Below are 25,552 nucleotides of genomic sequence, written 5' to 3'. Positions count from 1 at the left end.
TGGGATGACACTTGTGCTCAGGCTTTGGTGACTACAGTGTGTAATGGAGCTGAGAACTCTTGCCTGAGTTTATGTAGGATGCAGCCAGGGATGGTATTAGGCCCCATGGAGACTTCAGTTTGCTGCCTTTGAGAGGTCATTACGAACCTGCTCCCAGATGATGAAGGGAGGGGGCAGGTGTTGTGCATGTCCTTGTTTACTGATGGGGGACAGGGGGGTGAGGTTTTCACTTAATCTGTCTGCAGCAGGTTGGCTATATCTATGCCATATGTGTATGTGAGGTTATGGACCACCACTACAGAGCAGATTTGGGTATTGCCTCTGAGATTGCAGACATATGTAAAGAAGGCCTTGTGATTGGCCTTAGTGGGATGTGTCCAATTTGCACTCAAAGATAGCTTTAGGGTAATTCACCTGTGACTTTATTTGCTTGTTCAGACAAAGGTGAGATTGCTTCCAATTAGGCACCTGCTCCTTCTTGGCCCTGTACAGAAAATATTTCTACCTATTATGGAGTTTGTGTATTGCTGCTGCCCACCACAGAGGTTTAGTCTACACTGAGGGAGATGATTTTGTCCTGTCAGGTATTGCTGAGTCCATACAGCTATGTAGGTGCTCATATAGTATTTTGGTGTAGGCTTGGACATTACTGCTAGTTCCAACTGATGTGACAGTAGCTGTGAAGCTATTTATACCTGCTCTGAGGAGATTTATAGTCAGTTTTGGAAAAGTGTTTTTTGTTTGACCCTGACAGGGGGGAGGGGTGGCAAGGGAGATGCTGACTTCAAAAGTGATGGCTTTATGGTCAGATCATACAAAGGAGGATGACTCTGTAGGAGTGCAACAGTGGCTACTCATGTTGTTTAGGACCAGGTACAGGATATTTCCACCTGTCATAGGGGTTTTGACCAGCTGATCCAATACATTGACACTGACAAAGCCAAGGTATACATGTGCATTCATATTCAGGTAGAATAGGCCATGCACACTATGGTTGGGTAGTTAAAGTCACTCAGGATCAGGATAGAGGGTTGAATCTTGACAGATTCAAGTCCAGATAGGTGTAGTGTGTGTTTTGAGTCATATTTGGAGGTCTGTAGCTAGCTATAATTTGAATAGATGTTTTGTCAACAATTAACTGCACTTGGGTTGTCTCCTGTGCGTCATACTGTTTGACCAGCCTGGAGATGTATATGTGTATGATAAAGTGTAAAACTCTACCTCCTTTGGCTTTGCAGCCCTCCATTTGGGGTCTAAAAGTATGGCAGGATAAGTAACCTGGCAAGGTTAATGTGCTCTCCACAGATTCAAACCAGGTTTCAGTAACTGCACAAATGTCAGCATCCTCCATGACAAGGAACACTTGCAATGGCATTAATTTCACTCTAAGACTCGTAGCATTTGCCAGCATTACCTTTATATTTCATTTATAATAAGCTTTCATGCTGGTAATTTTCTACTCATGACTTTGCCTTCAAAAGCCACTATGGGGAAGGCAAGTCTTTTGCCAGAAGCCTAAAGCCCAGGGGAGACAGATGAAGGCCATTTCTTGCAAAGCATTGTGGTCTGTCAATCATGTACTGTCATGTGACTGTGACAGTGAGGATTCTAGGCTCTTAATGTGATTGCATCTCTCACATATTGTGTTCCTAGGTGGTAGTAGCATACAGTTGTCTGTGTACATAAGGCAGTGGCTACACTGTCTCAGGATGCCCATATCAACTAGACTAGCATGATAAAGCACAGAAAACTGTCCATTCATGGTTATCAGCATCTGTGGAAGAGAAGTCAGGGATAGTAGAGTGGGTACTATCTGAGGATAGCACCTATAGGTGTGAGCATGGTTAAACATCAAGACAGTACCTGCAGGCGAGGGTCTCACTCACACAGGAGTGCAGGTAAGGGAAAGAAATGCAACTGAGATACCTTTCAAAGTGCTAAAACTGCAAAAAAGCACAAAGCCATGCACATGCTGGGTTTAAATACCATGACAACGAAGGTAAGATACGAACACTGGAAGTGACCAATCAACCCTTGTCCCTGAGCTCTTAGCTCAACATCCCATGGCAGACCAGTGCCAACCAGTTCACTTACTCCCAGTAAGTGCAGGCAGGCCCTGGACAACACTAGATGGTGTAGCAGGAAACACAAGAATCACACAAACAGATGTGACTACAGCAACATCTGTAACCAGACTATGCAAAAAATATTTAAAATCTTTTTAGGTCAGTGTAACACAGGTGAACAGATACACACTTAAATATAGCAAGAGAAAAAAAATTTAAAGGATTAACCAGTTAACCAATAGTAAAGCTCAAAACAGAGTCTTGTTCTAGCACTAACTTCTATCTGCACATTCTTGCCACTAGGGTGCAGGGGAACCCTCTCCAAAATAATATGGCCTGGATTAGTGTTCAAGTTATAGAAACAAAACTATATTCCACAGGTTAGGATGGTGTGTATGCTACAGCAAACAAGGCATGCCAATGTTAGAAAAACACAGTTCAAATGAGCAGTCACAATGAGCCTTTAACTAGCAAGTTGTAGCTCAGAAGGGCATAATGTAGCCTCACCTCCCACAACAGTGCAGACCACAAACCTACTTCATGTAAAACAACTGGTCTGAAGCCCATGTGCTTAAACACACAGCCTTAGCATAACAGGATTACATTAGGCTACTGACAAGCAGTATTCAATGCAGCAGAATAAGTGCAATTGAGTCATTGTAAGAACAGGCAGAGACAGCAAACTGAAAGTAATACAGTTGTAACAGACAGAAATACAGTAACATTTTTTGTTTATAGGTTACGTGGGAAGGGATGAAACACAATAATGTCTGGTTGAGAAATGAAGGGGGGGGTGGGCTCCCTAATGATATCTGCCTACTCAGTAGGATAAGCTGAGATACAATTGTGAGGTGTGTTCAAAATGAGATTTGTAGTAGGGGCGGCCAAGTCACATGCCAACAAATATTGGAACACAACAAGAGGGAACCCTTACAACTCCAACAGAACAGAAAACATTTCACAAAACAAATGCAATACTGGAATAAGATACAAAATAGATGTGATCAAAGCAGAGCTTCAAATCAACATTAAACCAACATTAAATGCAAAGATGATAGATACTCAGAGCACTGCACAACACAGAAACACTTCAGCTAACTACAGATATTTGTAATTAAGAGAGCAATGCTGTGACTCAGCTATGCACACTACTTAACTGCTGCTATTCACATGTTTCAAAGGAATTTTTTGGTAACCTTTGTTAACAGACCCTAGCCAAGAATTGTTAAAAGTGCAGCAGAACAGAATACGTATAACCAAACAAATGTAATACTACAATAACATACAAAATACAAGTCATCAAAGCTTAAATACTGAGCTTTAAATATAAATTACATAGGTTCATAGGTGTGTACTAGGCTAATGGCCCTGGAGCCTTTACAAACCTAGCCCATAGGACTACCCTGGCATCATGCCACCCAACCTTAGTTCCCAGTGCTTCTGTCAAGTAAAGCTTCTGGAGCAATCCCTGGGGTGAATTTTCTATTTACAATTCACTCATCAAGATTTTTCTTGAAGAGGGCCAATGAGGTGCTCTGCTTGACATGTATGGGAAGTCTATTCCATAAAATGGGCAGTCTCTGGGTTATGTACCTGTCCCTCCAGCATGTTCTGTTGATTGTGGTAATGAGGTTGAGGTCTCTGGAGCGTGTGGTGTGGAGGGATTGGGATTTATTTAGATGTAGCATTTCTAACAGAAATGGGTTAGGCATGGCTTTTTAAGTCAAGCACAGATCGCCTCTAAGTAGGCAATATGAGACAGAGAATAGTTGCAGTTTTTTTAGTCTGTCCATATAGGACAAATGTTTAAGGCCTAGGTTCCTCTTTGTGAGGTACTTTTGCAGCCTCTCCAGTAGTTGTAGGTGTTTAGTGAGGTACATGCCAAATGGGGCATTGTACTCAATGATTGGTCTAATGAGGGAAGAGTAGAGTGAGACAATGACCTCTTTCTTCCTAGATGCAAAACTCTTAGTAATCAGATGTAAGCAAAGAAAGACTTTCTGACCACAGTGGCAATGTCATGGTCAAAAGAGAGGTTGCTGTCAACCTGTGTTCCCAGATCTCTTATAATGCCTTCTGTGTTCAGTGGACTACCATCAGTGTGGTAATTCATGGGAAGTGGGTTTTTACCAAAGGGGATGACAACACATTTTTTGGCATCGAGCTTAAGGCCATAGTTCTGACACCAGTCGTTGGCCTCAGTGAGGCTTTTCTGTAGGGTGTCAACATCACTCGGGGAGTTAATAATAGCTCCGAACTTGCAATCATCAACGAACTTTGTCAGTCAGAGTCCCTTTGTGTTGGCCTGGAGTTCAGAGAAGTAGATACCAACCAGGACAGCACTCAGTACCGAACCCTTTGGCACTCCACTCATGACTGGTCGGCAATCTGACTTGGAATCAGCTACATTCACATTGTGGGTTCTACCTGTGAGCCACTTTCCAACCCACCTAGTGATATAGGGGTTGATGCCTAGCTTAGTGAGTTTTTCTATGATTCCTGAGTGGGGAATGGTATCAAAGGCCTTGGCCAGATCAAGGTAGGCTGTATGAACCACCTTGCCTTCATCCACAGCTCTGGTGACTGACTCAAAAAAGTTGACCAAGTTGAGCAGGCATGATCTACCCTTCACAAAAACAAACTGTGTGGGATCCAAAGTTTGGAGATTCCCTATATCCTTGTTTATTAGGTCCATGATGATGATGTGTTCCATAGCTTTGCATATCAAACTCATCAGGCTAATGGGGTGATAGTTCTCAGGGTTTGTAGTCACTCCTCCTTTGTGGAGAGGGATGACTTTAGCAGTGCTCCACTTAGTAGGAACAAAGCTTGAGGGTGAGGCTGTGATTGAATAGGGTACAGAGGTGAGGTGCCAGTTCACTCTGTAGTTCATGTAGAACACAGGCAGGGATATTGTCAGGTCCCATAGAAGCTATATTCTTGGCCTTGGACAGTGCTGTTTTAACCTGTGCAGCAGTAATAATGGGTGCCTGGCAATCTACTGGTATTGTGACTGGTCCCTTGAGGAGGGAGAGTGGTAAAGTTGGCACTGAATCTGTCGGCCAGTATATTGGCAATATCTGTTGGCTCAGTATAGAATGTACCATTGTGCAGTAGCTCAGAGCAAATCTGGGTATTGCCGTGGAGATTCTTTATAGAAGGCCTTGTGGTTGTTTTTCCTATCTGCTGCAATTCTGTTTTCATAGCTATATTTAGAGGATTTGATGAGGGATCTCAAATTTTTGTTGAGGCTGATAAGGGAGTTTTTCCAGTCTTGGGCCTTCACCTTATTCCGCATCAGTTTCCTCCTTCTGCTGTAGAGTTTGTTTATGTCCCAGGACCACTAGATTGGCTTCCTTTTTTTGGAGGAGAGCGCCTTGGTTCTATTGGGTATGGGGAGATCCTTGCATTTGTGTATGTGTTCTTACAGTGCATTAGTATGATTCGACGATCATGCAACTGATATCCATTTGCATTGGTGCCGTGAAGTTAGCCACCTCTGTTTTAGGAGTCCAAAGTTAGCTTTGGAGAAGTTTTTCATGGTGGTTACCTTTCTGTGTGTGTGTGGGGGGGGGGGGGGGGATTTCCAAGGTGATTAGTTTGTGGTTGGATCTATCCAGGGAGGAGTTGACTATTAGTGTAGAGCAACGGTGCCCATGTTAGTAATGACCAGGTCAAGGATGTTGCTACATCTAGTGGGGGTAAGAACAAGCTGGTCCAGGGCATTGGATTTAATGAATTCCAGGAAACATTGGGCAAGTGTATTGGTACATAAATAGTTTTCCCAGTTAATGGAGGGGTAGTTGAAGTCACCCAGTATGAGAGTGTTAGGTTGGTCCCTAATTTTCTTCAGAGTGCTTAAAAACGTGGATTGTGAGTCTTGGGACATGGTTGGGGATCTATAGCAGACTACGACCTGAATCACTGTCTTACCCAATGTTAGCTGCACCTGAAGTATCTCAGATGCATTATGTTGGTCTACCAGTCTGGAGATGCGTGCATCCTTTATGAATATGGAAACACCACCGCCTTTGGAGCTTTCGTCCAAGTTCTGGAGCTGAAAGGTGTGGAATGAGTTATAGCCTGGTAATGCAGGGGTGCTTTCTGCTGCCTTGAACCAGGTCTCTGTTACAGCACAGATGTCAATGTTCTCCATTTTAAGGACTGCTTTGAATGAGTGCATTTTGAGATATAGACTTCTAGCATTGAGCAGCATGACCCTCAGATTGCATTTGCTTTTAGCTGTTATGGTGGTAATTTGGTCTTTGGAACACTGCCTAAAAAAGGCACTATAGGGGTGGCAAAAGCGCTGGCCAGTATCTGGAAGACCAGGGGTGACAGATGCAGGTTATCTCTGGCAAAGCATCAAGGTCTGTCAATCATGCCATCCCAGGCAGATACTGGATCCCCTTAAAATGACACCAGAAACATAGCCAGTTGTTGAAATAAATCATTTTCTTCTTGTACTTTGGCATCATTCTGGGTGATGGTAGGATGCTTCTCAGGACTAGGGTCATACCCACCTAGGGTACATAATCCGAGAGCTCTTCCATGTCTCTTTTCATGTAGTCCATGGAGGTACATCTCAGGTCATTCACACCCACATGTAGAATGACAGAGTCATATTTGTACCTGTTGTTGAGGGACCTGAGTACATGAGTTATGTGGTGGATCCTGGTGCCTGACAGGCAGCTGACTGTTACTTTCTCGTTATTCAACCTAGTGAGTGGAACATCAGTGTGTCTCACTATCAAGTCTCCTGTGACTAGTGTGTTGGGAATGCTGTTTTGCCTTGGGGGCTTTGGTTGAGTGGCACACTGTTTGGGAGAGTTATGTGTGTCATGATTAGTGTTGTGTTGTGGTGTTCGATTGTGTTTCTGCCTTGGAGGTCTCTGCTATTTGGATAGAATTTTATTGTGAGCCTCCACAAACGTGGGTGCCTAGTTTGTGTTTTTATGTGAAGGCAGTGCTGGTGTGTGTGCTCTGGAGGGCTATGTGTTCCATGTAGTGTGGCGCAAGTGTTGACCTTATCCTCTTGACCAGCTATTCTGGTCTTGGCTGGAGGTTGCGTGGGTTCCAGTTTGGCTATATAAGTGCATCTCTCACAAGTCTGAATGTCAGGAGGTAAGAGAAGAGGATTGCCAGTGTACACGAGGCAGTTGCTACATTGCCTTGGGATGCCCAAGTTTACCAGGTTAATAGGAGAAAGCATAGGAAACTGACCTTTAGATATGCCTGGAGAGGTGGTCATTAATAATAAGTACTGGAGATGTTTCTTTGTGTGCTACAATGGTTGCTACAAGAAGTCTGGTAAAGTGCTAGACTAATAAGATAATAAAAGGGCAGGAGAGGAGAGAACTAGTAGAGCAAAGGGAAAAATTCAAGAGCAAACTTTGACACCACTCAGAAGCTTAAAAACAGTCCTGGATACAGTAAAACTGTATCTGGACTAGACTAGTTACAGGAAAGGGGGGAAACAAGCACAAATGTGGGCTTTTAAACCAGAAAGATGAAAGAGATGGAAAAACTGCCCAAACAGCCAATAAACTTAAATTTCTGGGCCAGAAAACACGCCTCTTGTGTCCATAGGCTACCTAGTGCTTACACCTCCCACTGATAAGATAGAAGGCTGCCCTCCAACACAGAAAGGCTTGGTGGGCTCATAAGCTTGCATACAGTCCTGGATACAGCAAATCTGTATCTGGACTAGACTAATTACAGGCAGAGATGGCAGACATGTAGAGATGAGAGATACTCAGAGCAATGCAGACCACACAATCATCAGACAGATATAATATATATATATATATATATATATATATATATATATATATATATATATATATATATATATGGATCTAGAACTATTGAACAAAAGTTCAATAGTCCGAATCCACAATCACCAAACACGCTTTAACGAAAGAGCTTTCACTGAAAAAGCTCTCTCTTTAAAGTGTGTTAAAAAAAAAAGAATCAAACATTACTTTTACATTTTTGCAGGGGGGCAAGCCCCCCTGCACACCCCACACACCCCCTACTTAAATATTCTCACTCTGAGGTTGCACTACAGTGTGGAAAAGGGAATTTTCCCTTATTCTCACTGTAGTGTGATCTCCGCAACAGGCATACATATGCGAAAGTGCCTTTCGGTGAAAAGCACTTTCGTGCAAGTATACCCGGCCGAATCTGTTTCGTAAATGTTGCCGTTCGGTTATCCGTACGGATCCCATACATATATGTATATATAAATATATATATATATATATATATATATATATATATATATATATATATATATATCTACACATATATATATACATATATATATATATATATATATACATATATATGTAAATGACGTCACATTTGCGTAGTTCCTATACAACATGTAAAGCTGTTTGTGTGTGACAGTTCTGAAAGTAGTAATCCGCATTAATGCTGTGTTATCTCATATTACATCAACATCCGTGTTTTTTACCTGCCTTCACTTCACAGGCATACAGCAAATAACATACTTCTCTGCATCAGGTGTACATATCTGTCTGATGTGTGTGTAGCACTGGAAGTCATAACACAGTTAAACACTTTTCCAATTTTAACTTAGTAATTATAATCAACCTAGTAATCATTTATGTTTGAAGGCAATACAACAACCTGTAGCTGTAGACATTTATGTCTGTTTCATGCACTGGAACTAAGGTAACACATTTGTAAAAGATGTACAGCCTATTTACTTGATGTTTTGCAACTCATGTCTGTATGTTTGAGGCTTTCAGTTTCTACTATTAATACATACATGTGCACAGGTAATACTTGATATACATTTCTCTTCTTTGTCAGTATGGCATACTGTGTTTACACTCTTGCAGCTCAGTCATACCACTCAACCTGTTAGAGCAAGACATCTGGAAAAAGGCACACATCAATGGGGGGGGTAAAGGCCACAGAATAGTGACACTTTTTAAGTCTAGCTGTAACACACTTAGTTCCTAGCAAAGTAGGTTTTGCATTCACAGGAATACTCTGAAGGATATGACATCTGACATTCAAATGTATGTTATTATATTATGATTTCAGTCTTTACTGATTTGCCAGTGATTTGCCAGACAAAACACAAGTATATGATGCATTGACTACAAATATGAAGCAAACATGTGGTCAATCTGCAAAACTTTTGACATTTGAATGGTACGGGCTCATTATATAACACACAGAACAAACACTTCTGTGCCAGTTGTTTAATATGCACATACCCTATACAGGTCTCTTACATTTGTAAGACAAGCATATGTATCATAGTAGCATTCACAGACAACATATGAATATTTACAATATCCCAGGTAGCTGGCCTAGCAGTGTCACAGTCAGTATTGGACAACAAACACTCCAGTAGTAGTCATATGTGAGCTGACATTTGCAGGGGTGACTCAGGGTCCAGAGCTGTGATCTATGTCACTGCAGAAAACCCAGCAGGAATGGCCATAGGTGCTGCACAGCAACATATCAGTCCAGCAAGTCTTGTTGAGACCTATTGTTTAACTTCCTATTTCATATTATTTTATCCCCTTCTGGATTCCATTACATGCTCAATTGATTGACATACCTGTTATAGTGCTGAAGAGTTTTCTCAGAATAATGCAACTGTTTAGGTTTGTGTAGTCACAGTCTGTCTTTATGTAGAAAGGTTCAGACCTGTTTTGCATAAGCAGCAGCTTGCCTTTTGTAGGTAATTCTCATGAGCAGGTGATGGCCTGTGCACCAATTGGTGTCGCCCACTTGCTAATTCCATCGAGAACAGCTGTGGTGTCTTTTTATTAGCTAATGCCATAACATCACAGTGCTATAATTAAGTCCTTCATGTGGGCCTTTCCCCTTTTCCTTGCCTGTGAGGAGGGAATTAGGGAGGGGTGGGAGCTACAGCTTCATAGAAGGTAGGTGGAAATACCTCTTAGAACAAGAAATATGGAGAAAGCCCAAGAAAATGGAGGACAAAGTTCCAGAATTAGGATAGGTTGTAAGTATTGCTCTTATACAGTTAGAAGATTGCTACATTAACAGTTTGTCTGGACATGCATTTTCTGTGTGATTTGAAGTCTGACAGTGATATGTATATGACATACCTCTCAACTGTCCAGATTTCCCCAGAATATCCAAAGGTTTCCCTCTAATGTTTGGTCTGTTCCTCAGGCAATTTCTATTTTTGACAAATCAGTAAGATAATGTGAGGATTGAAGTCACTAAATGATGACATCCATTTGTGTTTTAGACTTTATATCCTTCAGAAAGGTTATGTTACAACAAACACTGTAACACCATAAACTTTTTCAGTTTATAACACCATTATTTAAGATATGTCCCTATTTTTAGCCCTCTGTCCCATAAGTATGGCAGGCTTTGTCCAGATATCTTGCAGTAAGAGGTTCAGAGGTATGGTATATCATTATTTAGTGACTTCACTCCTGATATCATCCCAGTGATTTAGCAGAAGGCCAGAAATGTTATGAGGCAGTGGCCATAAATATAGTCCCACACTCTGGACATTCTGTGGAAATCTGTACATTTGAGAGGTCTGTATGTCTGGCCATTGTTAACAGACTGTCAAGATTGTGTAGCGGTGTAGTGTGTAGATGTTTGTTGGGCTGAGTAGGGAGAGGGACAGATGTGAGTGTCATAGATCCTTTTCTATCTGACTATACATGCTGCTACAGTTGCTGGTGGTCTATCAGCTGTATATGTTTGTAGAGGCAGACTGAAAAATGTCCCGTGACACCTCAGGATTCCAAGTACATTGTAACTTGGGGCAGTATATGTAGAAGTAATGTGTGACTGGCAATCAGGATATTTTGTTCAGTTGTTATACTCTAGAGTTGAGTTGGCTTACTGGTATGTTGCTGTGACTGTGGTGCAAATGGTTGTGGGTATACAATTTCTCACTGATGTCTGTTTTTTCCTGCAGTGACATCCCTGTAGTGCATGATATATTTGCAAATGCATGAGTAATTCCCAAGAGCTGATTTGGGGTAGTGTTGTGTTGGTCTGTAGTTCAGAAGGTGCTTGGTGAAATGGTTGGCAGCTCTCAGTGTATTTTCCCTTCTGTTACATGACTGCAGTCATATCTCTCCACTGTCCAGATTTCTATAGGCTTTCCAAATGTGTGCCTCATATTTTTCATCTCTTCCCCATAACTGTTGTGGATTTCCTGACAAATCACTGGGATGATGTGAGCACTAACATCACTAAATGATAACAATCACTTGTGTTTCAGACCTCAAATCTATCAGAAAATATATGTTAAAATAAACCGTGATACTCTAGCAACCTTCTAAACTTAAAACAACCATATTTCAAATATGTCCCTATTGTTTGGCCTTTATCCCCCCACTTTGTCAGGCTTTCTGCAGATGTCTTTCACTAAGAGGTTGAGTGTATATATATATATATATATATATATATATATATATATATATATATATATATATAGATATATATATATATAGATATATATATGATTTACTATCAATTGTGTGAATGACAAGCTGTCGGCATGTATGCTGTTAAAAATCAGATTCTTGTTTGCACAATGACAAGTGTATGGTGTAGTCGAACACACCTGACAAACTGTACGGAGATCATGGTACAGTTGGGATTGGAAATTCATCCATATCCCCAATGTAGTGTGATTTCGAAGTTGGAATATATTATTAACAGGGTATGTGGGGCTGCAGCCCCTCACAAGGTGGAGTGCAGGGGGGTGTGCCCCCCTGTAAAAACATGATATTATTATGTTTTATTATATAAAAGACAGTTAAAGTTACAACAGCAAATGTAAGGGAATACAAAACAGAGACCTCTGCTCAGGGTTCAACAGCTACATCAAAATAACTTTCGTCATTTTGGAGCGGTATTTTGCATATGCACAAACCACATATAGCTATATATATATATATATATATATATATATATATATATATATATATATATATATATATATATATATATGTATGTATACATGTATATAACATTACTAATTCCACAGGTATATCCCTAATGTTGCATGACCATCCTGAATTATATATTTACTGAAGCATTACTAATTCTCACGACTCATGTGGAGTAGTGATAGCCGCTGTGACTGTAGTGCACAGGGTCCTGGGTTTAAAGCTTGTTAGGATGTATGTTTTTCCCCTTATTTTAAATGAATGCAATGAATTTTATATTTGTAAAAGCATTACAAACTCCAAAAGCTCAGATGATGTAGTGATACATTGCTGTGATTGTAGTGCACAAGATTCTGCATTCAAGACTTGGTAGCGATGATTTTTTTCACTAATGGTAAATGACCATAATGCATGATATGTTTGTAAAAGCATTGCAAATTCCCACAGTGCATGTGGTGTAGTCCATTGCTGTGATTGTAGTGCACAGGGTCCTGGGTGTGCGACTTGGCAGGGCTAGTTATTTTGTTGCTGGGCAGAACAAGGGCTGATTAAGACAGAGTGATTAAAGTACTTTTCAGTAGTTGTAAGTGGGTTTGCACAGTTTTGCATGAAGTTAAGCAATGCTAGCAGACAATTAAGTCCCCTTAATTCCGCTCAGCTGTGCTTATTCCCACTTAAACCTGCACTCATTTTAAATAAATAAAAAGAAAAAAGAGTGATAGGGAAGTGGTGAAATGGGGGTAATCAAGGGGTAAAACATTAGAAGAAGCAGCTAGGGATGTGCTGGATGGATGTAGGAAAAGGCCATAGCTCTACATTCCTACTGCAGCAACAGCTGTGACTGGTGTAGAAAATTTGGAATTTACAGCCTCACACCTCACAGGAAGGGGTGTTGGCAACATACATTTGTAGAGTAATTTGAGTATAGATAGATTTACATCACTGGACATGGGGTGAAATGCAAAGCTATGTATGGAGCAATGATTTTTTTTTGTGGACAGATGCCCTTTTTTTAGTAAGGTGAGAGTGGGATGTTGTGGAAGGGCTACAGGTATATTTACGAATGTAGGTTGGGTAGGATAGATTGCATATGCAGACCGACATAACACACAAGACAGCAGACAGGGGTGTATATGACACATGACGGGGGTAAACACCTTGGACGGGGAGGATGTTTGTGAATCAGATTCCCATGAGCCCCCAAATGGATACGGTGGGACTGAGGTCCCCAGCCAAGGGCAGTCACAACTGCACCTTCACAGCCACGAAAGTGGCTCTGCTAGGGGCTGGACAACAGGGGCAGCCTGCCCCTCGAGGTGCACCAGGCGACCCTCCATCTGGCTGAGCCATCCATCCAACTCAGAGCAGATGATGGTGGGCACCATACCCCAGAACTTGCAGTGGGTGATGGACTCCTCTCCAAGCCCATGCCTGGGGGGGATGGGTGCCATCCCCTGAGGTGATTCCACCCAAAGGTAGTGCAGGACCAGCGGAGGAAGTAGTTCCAGGTTGGGTCCCAGATGTGCTGAGGCATGGTGCCATGGCCAGATGAGGTGGTACAGGTGAATCCGCTAGGATCTGCCTTCCCAAACGTGCTATGGTGTTGAGGTTTTCCAAGATATATTGGTTAGTCATGAACAAAACATTTCAAAATGAGTTATATCAGCATGTGTGGGTGTTCTAATTAACCCAAAACAACAGGTTTAAAACAGTTGCATAGCAAACAGAACACATGCATAAATGGAACAACAGTAAAAGTAAGCAAGGGCGGTGCAGTAGTGCAGCAGTTAATGCTGTCGCCTCACAGCAAGAGGTTCTCCGGTTCGATTCTCGGCTGGGGTGCCTTCTGTGTGGAGTTTGCATGTTCTCCCTGCGTTCGCGTGGGTTTCCTCCGGGTACTCCGGTTTCCTCCCACATTCTAAAGACATGCTTCTGGAGCATTTCTCCCCGGGCCGCCGCTGAAAACAGGATCTGTGGAACCAAGTCGGACTTTCCCGGTCAACAAATGTTAAATATTTATTTTATTTATTTATTTTACATTTGTTGACCGGGCTAGTCTAGCTGGATATATGTCCATTTTCAGTAGAGGCCCGGGGAGAAAAGCTCCAAACATGAATATTGAGACAGTTAACAAATACATAGAACTATTAAGAATAAATACAGAGGTAGCAATGGTCTAGTGACCAGTTATAATAATACATTTGTGTACCAAACAGTATTAGTAGAAATTAACTAAACAATTCTATAAAAAACTAAACTAAAAACAATTCTACAAATCACACTAGATGGTATGATCAAGTCATAGTTATAGGAAAGAGAATATATATGTCATTGTGTTATTCAAGAGGAAGAGTAGTAGTATGATTTGGAAGTACAGGTTAAAGGATAAGGGATAGGGTTATGAATAGAAGGGGAAAAAGAAGTCAGTCTGGGTTAGTACATGGACAAAGCCAATGAGCTTTCAGATGTTCTTTAAGATGTTTTTTAAAAAGAGAAGTAGAAGCAAGGGTAGATAATTCAGCAGGAAGCCGATTCCAGAATTTTCCTGCAGTGTTTGAGAAAAGTGAATCCCCGGCTTTGTTGTTGGCTTTATTTGAGGAAACTAGAAGCTTTTTAGCTTTTTATTTATTGTTAAATAAAATAAATAAATAAAATAAAATAAAAGTATTGTAACAGCATGTCAATTACATTGATGGCAACAGGCCACCAACAATGGTATTTGAAAAAGGTATGTTTATATGCAACCAATTAAATATATGAACAATAATAGAACACAAGTCCCAACATTAGGTTTTGAGAAAAGCATGCCCGTACTATATGAATAATAATTAGTGATGCAGATGAAGGGTGGGGGAAGAGAAAAAAACAATTAACAACTGTATAGGCTTCTATTTTTCACAACAGTTCTTCTCAATACTCTACAGGTCTGCCCTCACTTTACATCTACCTATGGCCCATAGCTTCTGTAGCATATGCATACCTGTTAAACTGTCACCTTTAATGGTATGGTGCAGACTATGACAACTATGAGTACATTACAAGAAGGGGATTGTACATGTCAGGGTTACATATCTGACAAAGAAGGTGTACCCTGCACTGATATTGTGTGAGTCTGCTACTGGCATACTTCACCTGGATTCCTATCTGTGTCCAAGGTTATTAGCAGCAGTGACCATTAGTCATGGCAGCATGACACTTGACAGATATGTATCGGGAATGGTGCATGGTGTATGTACCTGTCCTGCTGTCATTAGCAGGCATGGGCTTGGACAGTGAAACAGTTGCACATGGTGTATTAGTATACCCTTCATACAGCTATTACAAACATTTCTTTACCTGTAAGCCCTGTGGAGAAAATATGTGTTACCACTATCTGACTGTTTTTGCAATTATCCAAGATTTTTTGAGTGTATATATGCACACATCTCAGTACCACTCCCTAGATTTAAACCATGTCTGGGTGTGCTAAAGTGAACAACAAGGCTATTTCTCATCACACTGATCTACTGGGGAACTGCTGTCCCTTGTTTGACTGATTTCTGCCTAACACTTTGTGGTTTAGACGGTCTGACCTTGTAATCCTGAGATTCATGCATGACAGATAGTGTACTGTGTATTAATCCTTTGAAATAACAAAATCAGGAAAGCAAAGCTTAACACAAGTCAATGCTGTAGGGGACACACTATAATACATTAAACATTACTATTCAGGGTTCAGATCTTAGTGAATAATACATTTCATATTTCATTTATGTCTTGTTTTACAGCTCCACAATCTACTGTTTTGCATAATAGCTCATTTTCAGAACAACCTCAGTTTAATTCATGCTGTCAAAGCCATAGTTGGTGTGAAGAACCTTTACACATTCTATTTCTCCAACAACATACCAGACTAAACACAACAGTTTGTGGTATAAGTCTTTATTTTAGTAATATGACACAGTGCTTTACTACTGCATATCCTGTAGATCAATATTAGTCTGGCAAACTATATTTATTCAGTAGACACATACACTATGCCTACCGGCAGTAAACAATACACTCCTTCTTATTTATTGCAGTATATACTGTAAGATAGATCTGTACTCACCAGCCTGTTGGTGCAGACAGTCTGTCAGCATGGGCCTCCACATTGCTAGCCTTCTCCGCTGCAGCTGTAATGGGAAAAAACAAATATCATGCATACCTGTCTATCACATACTCAGGCTAGAATTTGGTATAGCTGTGGATGGGATACTTACAAACTACTGGAGCATTCCGTGCCCGAGCATCTTGGATCCACTGGGCCAAGAGCACCCCTTTCCTATGCTTTAGATTAACATAATGATGCTGTACCTGCTCACTAGTTTGAGGGATTCCAGTAGCACTTGTGAAATCATGTGCCAGACAGTCTCAGGCCTCCGTTTTGTACTGTGAGCCCTGGTACTGGCCCTGCAGCAGTCTGCCATCATGGTGTTCAACAAGGAGCCCAGCCATAACCCTGGACTCCAGAATGCCCCAGAACTGCATCCGAAAGTGTGCTCCCTCTCCAATGCCAGACATGGTTCCTGCACAGATCACAATATAACAGGTTTTGACTGTATTCCTGCCTGTGCAGTTTAAATAAGGCCATATTCCTGCCCTTTGCCATCAATGGACCATTTTGAAAATGTTGAGCAAAGCTTAGCAGTGCAAATCCGCTAAGCTGAGTTGAGCAGTATTTAAAGGGGAAAATGCTGAGCAGTGGTTAGCAGTGCGCAAATCCACTTAGCTGGGCTGACAGCTGCTTAGCATTAATGTCTAAGCAATGCTCAAATTGGCTGAGGAGAGCTGAGCACTGCTAAGCATTGCTTAGTTTTCATTTAAGAAAAAATATCAGAACTGTAAATTAATCATTACTGACAATTTATCCAGTGTACATGATTTACTTTACATGGCGTCCCCTATGTGCTTTCATTACATTACCTTGGGGTGTGACTACACTGTATGGGACACTTGTGTATACATGGATGATTTCACATGTTATGCGCACTGACATTTCCATTTTGAACCAGCTACACTACCCTGGTTAACAAATATTAATTACTTCATAATTTAAAATAAAAAACTAATTTTAACAATGCTTTCCTATGTAAAAATAAAGGGCCTGTCTTGGTACTCGAACAGTGAACTGCTGCATGCAAAGCTGGGACTCTAACCACTATGCTATCTCACCATTGAGGATTTTAGCTATACATTTGTATTTTGCTCCTATTAGATGTTTAACCAATGCTGAGCCGAGGGCCACGATGTGCAGACCTGCTCAGCTATGCTTAAACTTAACTTAGAACAGAAAAAAAATTAATACAAGCACTTTAGTTACACGTATTAATACTAACTGTAATTCATATTTGACAATGCAATACTTGTCATTTTATCAACTCTCTAAGTCTGTATGGGCAATATCAGGATTGAAGTCACTACATAATAGCATACATTTGAGTTTCAGACTTCTAATCCTTCTGAACATGTTATGTTAATAAAAACCCCGTTCCTCTATCAACTTTCTAAGTTTGTAGGGACAATATTTAAAATCTGTCCCTGTTTGCCACCCCCCCATCATTATAGGCTTTATCAAGATGTTTTGCTCTAAGAGGTCGAGAGGTATTCCTCCCCATCATTTTAGGCTTTGTCCAGATTTTTTGCTCTAAGAGGTTAAGATGTATGGAAAGTGCCGTATGGCACTTTCACAATGCAGTGGGTGTGTGACAGTACCTGTTACACACCCTCTGACCCTCTGCATTGGTTTCTATTTAAATTCCTGCTTTTAGTGTTCGAAGACACTGAAAGCATTTAGAAAGTGCCGTACAACACTTCAACAATGCAGAGGTGTGTGATAGTACTTGTCACCCCCCCCCCATATTGCTTCCATTTAAATTCATGCTTTCAGTATCCATGGACACTGAAAGCATTTAGAAAGTGCAGTATGGGACTTTGACAATGCAGGGGGTACTGTCACACCCCCTCCATTGCTTCCCATTTAGATTCTGGCTTTCAGTGTCCGCAGACACTGAAAGCATTTAGAAAGTGTCGTATGGCACTTTCAGAGTGCAGGGGCGTGTTGGATCTGCGAGCACTACTGAAACACATCCCCTGCACTCATTCGGTGTTCATGTCAGCAGAGCCATTCTCAGTAGTGCACCTTCATTAATATGTAAGGTGCGCTGCTGTTAAGGCTATGCGGATGCAGACACCATTCACTCCTTGTAAGAATAACACTATTCCTACATGGAGTTTATTGAATCCTGAGGACTGTCTTAAATACAAACACCATAACTTAAACTAGACCAACTACAATGTATGCAAAACCCACCCAGGTTGGGGGCTGTGCCTCCACACTCTCCTTAACTATATCCATACCTCTCAACTGTACAGATGTTTGCAAAATTTTCAGATTTTTGCCTCATATTTTTGGTCCATTTTTTATAAAATTGTGGTTTTCTGGCACATTACTGGCAAATCATTAAAGACTGAAGTTGAAAATAATGATATTTGAGTTTCAGACTCCACACCCTTCAGAAAATTCATGTTAATCCAAAACCTGTTATTCTATCAACTTTTTAAGTTTGCAAGAGCAATATTTAAAACTTGTCCCTATTTTTGAGCCTCTGTCACACTTTTATTTATGGATTTGTCCAGATTTCTTGTTCCAAGATGTTGTGAGGCATGGTATATACCAACTCCGATATCACACGAAAGTGGGGAAAAGGCACATTTCCTGGTGTTATTCACCTAATTCTGTTCCCTATTTAAAACATTGATGATGCTGTGTAGTAAAAGTAAAGAAAACACCATTCAGCAATGTCAGCCATCGATGATTACTCGGTTATTATTTTTCTGATGAAATGCATCTTCCTTAAATCAGAAGTTCGATATTTTATGTACAGTGAATAGCTATTTGAGAAACGGATTGTTCGATGGCTGAATATAGACCTGAAATAAAGACTACTTAGGAAGAATTGTATGAGAGCTTAAGTAATGTTACATTTGAATATCTACCTTTAGCAGATTTAAGTGGACATTAGGGATTGTTAGTGAATACTTTCCTTATTTTTTTTTACTTATTTATTAATGTATGTATGAATGTATTTATTTATTTATTTTGATAAATAGGGAGCTTATTTCAGAGCTTTCCAATTCTAGAGTAGAAGACTGAGTCATTCTTTTTTAACACTATGGGAATTTGGACTAGGTGAATTCTTATATTCTCTGAGGTTCTGAGTAGGAGGTTTTCAGGTCACTGTACAAATACAATAGGAGATTTAGCTCTATACTTTTTATGCCATGATGTTAGATAGCAGCTGAATTCCAGCCAACCAACTTCCTCAGATAAAATGCAGCCATTAAGACTCTTATAGTGTTAAGGATATCGGGTCATTGTATTATAAGCTTGTTCAAATTTGTTTTGAACAGGATGGTGGGATTAGTCCAAGGATAAGATGTCGGGAGATATGATCTGCCTGTGGGATATCTTTCTTTGTACATTATAGGTCTGTTCTTTTAATTTGTTTGTTTGTTTATTTATTTATTTAATTATTGTTTTGAGGGGACTAACAGTATTAAATCCTGAAGCTTGCTAGTGCAAGTCCCTGAATGGAATTGCAAAAATAGAGACTTACATGTACAAAGTCTAAGACCGTTATGTCTCAGATTATTTATTTTCCTTCTGGATATGGTGAGCTCAGAGTTTGCATATATAAGTAACAAGATTGGATGGTGCAGCTAGTTCCCCCATTGGATATGCAGAAGGCAAAAATAACTTTAAAGTAGAGCAGTGGTTGTCAAAATTTGTTGTTCTTCATTAGGTGCACTGTTATTTTTTTCATATTTGCAGGATCACAATTACGGGTCTCTGAATTACAACAGTGAGCTATTTATTTAGTTTTATTCTGTATATAGCCTGCCTAATTTGAAGCTAGTTTTACTGATATGATATCTTCCTGTACATGAATGTTAAACCTGAGCAGTGTATCAGAGAGCACCCCTTTTGGTACCTGGTTATGTCCACTTCCTTAAGGGGCAATACATTTATTTATTCATTTATTTATTTATTTACATTTGTTGACAGGGTAGTATCCGACTAGGCAAGTAGCCCGTTTTCAGCAGAGATGCAGGGAGAAAAGCTCCAGTACATCTATCAGTTTGCTAAATCTAAGTAATCATGTACATACATTAACAAAAAGTCATAAAAAAATAATTTAGCATACAGAAATACAAGTAGTAATGAATACAGTAATACAAGTAGTAATAAACATCAGCTACAGTGACAGATACTGATTTTTTTTTCTTTTTTGTGAAGGATAGTCATGCAACAGCAGGAAATTGTATGGGTAAACTGCTGCAGACAGTTGCTTGGGAAAGAAAAAAAACAACAGAATGGGAGCTAGATTATCTTGCTTCCTGAGCAGTTCCCCTGGTCTGCAAGGCCATGGAACGTATCATCATGGAACTCATAAACAAAGACATTGGTAACCTCCAAACTCTGGATCCCACCCAGTTCGGGTTTGTGAAAGGCAGATCATGCCTCCTGAACCTGATCGACTTCTTTGAGGCAGTCACCAAAGCCGTGGATGAGGGTATGATGGTTCACTCAGCCGATCTTGACCTCGACAAGGCTTTTGACACCATCTCCCGTTATGGAATTATAGCTAAACTCACTAAACTAGGTATAAATCCCTACATCACAAGATGGGTTGCCAACTGGCTCACTGACAGAACTCACACTGTAAAAGTTGCAGACTCCAAAACTGACCTCAAGGCAGTGACAAGTGGAGTACCACAGGGTTCTGTCCTGGGACCTCTCCTGTTTGGTATCTACTTCTCTGAAGTACAGGCTAACACAGAAGGCCTCTGGCTGACGAAGTTCACAGATGACTGCAAACTAGGAGCCATAGTCAAGTCCCCAAATGATGTGGACATCCTACAGAAGGGCCTCACTGAGACAGATGCCTGGTGTCAGAGTCATGGCCTCAAGCTCAATGCCAAAAAGTGCAGTGTCATCCCCTTTGGTAAAAACTCTGTACCGATGAACTACTACATAGGCAGCAATCTACGTAACACTGAATGCATGATAAGAGACCTTGGGACCCAGTTGGACAGTAGTCTCTCCTTTGATAGTCACATTGCCGCAGTAGTCAGGAAGTCCTACGTGGCACACCTCATCATAAAAGGGTTCTCATCCAAGAAAAAAGAGGTCATTGTTCCGCTCTACTCGTCACTCATTAGACCCATTATAGAGTACAACGCCCCTTTTGGAATATACCTCACAAGACATCTGCAGCAGCTGGAAAGGCCACAGAAGTACCTCACAAAGAGGATTACTGGCCTCAAATAAATGCCCTACACTGACCGCCTCAAAAAACTCCAGCTTTACTCCGTAGCATATTGGCTACTCCGAGGTGATCTCTGCCTAACATATAAAGCTATGTCAAACCCAGAGCTGTTGGACATGCTACACCTAAAGAAATCCCAATACCTCCAAGCTACATGCTCTAGGGACCTAAACCTTGTCACCACAATAAACAGGACACGCTGGAGTGATAGATTCCTGTCCCAGAGACTTCCTATACTCTGGAACAAGCTACCCCTCTATGTCAAGCAAAGTTCTTCATTAGCACTCTTAAGAAAAATCTTGATGAGTGGATGGGAAATAGGAAATACACCCCGGAGATCACTTCTGTGTCTCTGCTGGACAGTGGCACAGGAAAATAACTTTCTTGGGTGGCATAAGCTATGGTACCTTGCTGGCTAGGCTTACGTAGGCCCTTGGGCCGATAGCCTAGTACCTACCTATGAACCTATGCCACAAGGGCACTAAAAATTCCAACCCTGCATCCTCCTACCTTACACAGAGGATAGTAGTCCCCTGCACCACCCCTAGACACCAGATATACTTGACATATCATCTAAGTCTTTTTTAATAGGTTTCAAACCCTGCACATTCAATATGGAAAGCAGGGGCATTAACACTCTACATGAATTAATCAGGTAGTTTTGCCATATTTTACATAGTAACAAGTATTAAACATTAAAGTTTGGCATGATGCAATGACTGCAACAGTCTGTACGTTATAAAAGAAAGAGTAACTATAAAAAGAAACATTAGGAGTGTGTTTGTGTGAGGGAGGCTTCAGTACAAAGCTGAGGAAAATACTAGATGACACTAGGTAAAATAGTTAAACGAATGCCAGGACACTAAAAAAAGGTAAAAGTGTAATGTGTAACATAAGTATTCACTGTACAAACACTAAGAAGATTGAAACTCTAATGTCTGGCATTATTTGCTGACTTTTAGAATCTGGATTTACAAAGGTAGGGACAAAACAATGTGAAGAGACACTGGAGACTTTCTGTCAGTTAAGGGACAGGGAAAAGGTATGTCAGTGTGTGTGTGTGTGTGTGTGTGTGTGTGTGTGTGTGTGTGTGTGTGTGTGTGTGTGTGTGTGTGAGAGGGACGGGGACTGAATGTGGGCTACACATGTGCCAATCTGATGCATTGGCTACCAGTGTTAATGAGCATGGGAAAGTGCTGATTTGGACTTGCATTAGTTAAGGACAATTCAGAGACATGCATATTAGCCAATAATGAGATCTTTCTTTATTATGGCTAACATCTCTGGATCTCAAGTCACTGCATCATATAGAAAACTGCTTTTTACTATAGCTGTTATTCCCAAGGCTGGAGTTCTTTCTGAATTTCCAAGATAGCAATACAATAGGTGGATAAATTAAAACACTTAATACTTCTTCCACTGTAGAATATGTAATACAATTTTAAGTAACAAATAATTGTTGAGGATTCCTTCCATTCATCCACAACCCTTTTTTCCCACTTTTGCACATGGAGTGGGGTATCATTTCAACAGTGATAGTCATCTAGAGCCAATGTTCTCATCACTATGTGGCTAGTCCTGCCTTGACTGTCCTTCTACATACAAATGCACATGCCCTCGCAAATATGGCCTATTTATAGTGTCCATTCTTGCTGTGAGGAAATAATGCTACCCACTGCATTACTGTGCTACCCATTTTTCATGAATTTACTCAAGTTTGTTTGTGTCTTTCGGCTTTTCCTGGTTAGGGGTCGCCACAGCGGAACTCCGGTCTGCTGATGATTGGCAGTAGAGTTTTACATGCTGGCTTGCCAGGCCTAATGCACAACCTTCAATGAAGGAACACCCGTTCACACATGTCGCCACACAGAAAACGCTCTAACTGAGAATCGAACGGGCAAAGTCTAACTGTGAGGCGACAATGCTACTGCAGCACCACCACCGCAGTCTCATGAAAAAGTTAAAAATGCATTTTCATTCTGTACATAGTGATACAAAGAAATTTATGTCTTCAAAAGTACATTTTTTTATTTTTCATAAGTTGCAATTTGAATTTCAGAAACAAAAACATTGTATTAGCAATATGTATTGTATTATAAATCAGTTAGCCATAAATCAGTTGACTCTACACTCAGAAGATCAAACGGTTGTCTAAAAATTGACTGTACTGTGATCTGTGTTAATATATTTTAAAGCAGCATGACAGTCCTATCTACATACTATTTTGTAATAACAGTTGCATTTTATTTTAAAATTTCATGTTTTCACTAAAATTAAGAAAATAGATCACTAGATGCAAATGAAACTTGTAGTTCAATTTCAACCAGCAAAAATTATAAAGCTTTCTTTATTTTTGTACCAGAAAACAGAGTGAAGTGTAATAGTCCCCCGTATGGAGTGGGAGAGGAAGGTACTATTTCCACAATAACTTGCGCTCCTGATGAAGCTGGGAATATCATTGCCATCTGCAGAAATAATACATGGACTAAAATAAAGGAAAAATGCAAAAACAAAAACCTCATAATGTTGCTTGACAATGTGAAGGTAAATACTAAAATATTGAACTCAGCATTAGTTATTTAGCTGTGAATCTGAATACAGGCATTTTCAGGATCTTGTAGTTTTAATTATTATAATATATCTGATTTATAAAAAAAGACCTTGAAATAAATGACATGTAATGAGCCCATCATTATATGTGAAAGTGGTAATGGAGACACCACAGCAATATTATATATAATGACATTTATTTTGAAAACCTTACACATTCTCTGCACAACACATGCATTTACAGAATAGTCACTATAAAAGACGTTATTAGGGTGAAACTGCATGCTAATATTATTCATGACTTGCATGTGTCTAATAATAATTTTTTGGACTATTTTGTTTATTCTAAATACAGGAAATTTAAGGATTGTTATGTGGTGATTCTATGATTTGCAGTGTTAGGACACCTATGAGAGGACTAGCACCTGCTGGTCAAGGACGGTATACAGAAACATATATCATTTATATGAATTGTTAAGTAAACATGTCATGTCTTTCTTATCTTTTTTGACATAAAGAAGTTCATTAAAATTCTTACAAATAGAGCATTTGTATCTAGAAACAGTTTGCTTGATTGCAATTTTGCAACATACAGTGTAGAGTTTTTGAGTGTGTTAATACTGGATGATTAAGGGCTGAAATTTGAAAGGAAACCCAAATTCATATAAATGATATGTCTAACATGCAGATTTAAAATATGTATTTTTATTACCAACAGCTTATGGGCACAGCCATGGGGTGATTTTGCTCCCCACCTATGACATTTTATAAAGTTAAAAGAAAAAAGAAAATTTTGTTTGCAATCTTTCTCCTGGCATTTGACTGCATTTTTACTTTATTGATGCTTTGTGTGTAAGTTTTATGGAGTACAATATACACCAGTTTTTGAATGTTTTGCTAATATGAGTTCCTACACTGAATTGCTGCAATTCATTTATCCCAGGGATTTGACAAACATTAACTATGCAAATGCATTTATTCATAGGATCATAGGAAGTTACTAGGCTAATGGCCCTAAGGCCCTTACAAGCCCAATCAAATTCTACCCTTATTTCCATGATCAGCACTAAATGTCTGTGTCCAAGAGGGACATAGGTGGAACCCCCAAGGTGAATCATCCAGATTGCATTTGAAGATGGTCAATGAGCTGCTCTGACATGAAGTGGGAGTCTGTTCTAAAGGTGTGGTAACCTCTGGGAGACAACTCTGTCCCTCCAGCAGGCTCTATTAATCTCACATACCAGGTAAAAGTCTTTAGAGCGAGTAACCCATGTACCATCTGACTTGTGGATATGCAGCATTTCCAATAAAGCAGGGTCAGAGATTGCCTTATATGCAAGACAGTGATTGCCTCTGAGTGGTCTGTATGAAACAGAATAAAGTGACAGTGATTTCAGATGATCCACATAGGACAGGTGCTGAAGACCTTGAATTTTCCTTCTAAGGAACCTTTGTGATTTGTCAAACTGCTGTAGGTGCTTAGAAAGGTACATACCAAAAGGGGCATTGTACTCAGTTATTGTCCTGATGAGGGAAGAGTACAGAGAGGTTATAACTTCTTTTTTTCTGGAGGCAATGCCCTTACTTATGAGATGAGCAATATATAATGCCCTTCTTACCACTATGGAGACATGGTGATCAAAGTTAA

At 40.2% G+C, this 25,552-nt stretch overlaps 1 protein-coding gene across 1 annotated transcript in view; it reads left to right on the top strand.

Annotated features, from left to right (window-relative positions):
• The window catches only part of LOC122794936 (adhesion G-protein coupled receptor F1-like), a 596,440-nt gene that overhangs the window by 72,026 nt on the left and 498,862 nt on the right, over positions 1 to 25,552 (top strand). Inside the window, exon 4 of the mRNA XM_044063531.1 lies at positions 23,717 to 23,898. Coding sequence (XP_043919466.1) covers positions 23,717 to 23,898 — 182 coding nt within the window. The remainder of the gene's footprint in view (positions 1 to 23,716; positions 23,899 to 25,552) is intronic.

The sequence above is a fragment of the Protopterus annectens genome, chromosome 2.part1 (assembly GCF_019279795.1).
Source record: "Protopterus annectens isolate FY-2018-M chromosome 2.part1, PAN1.0, whole genome shotgun sequence".
Taxonomy (NCBI): domain Eukaryota; kingdom Metazoa; phylum Chordata; order Ceratodontiformes; family Protopteridae; genus Protopterus; species Protopterus annectens.
This window is presented reverse-complemented; position numbering and strand designations above follow the sequence as displayed.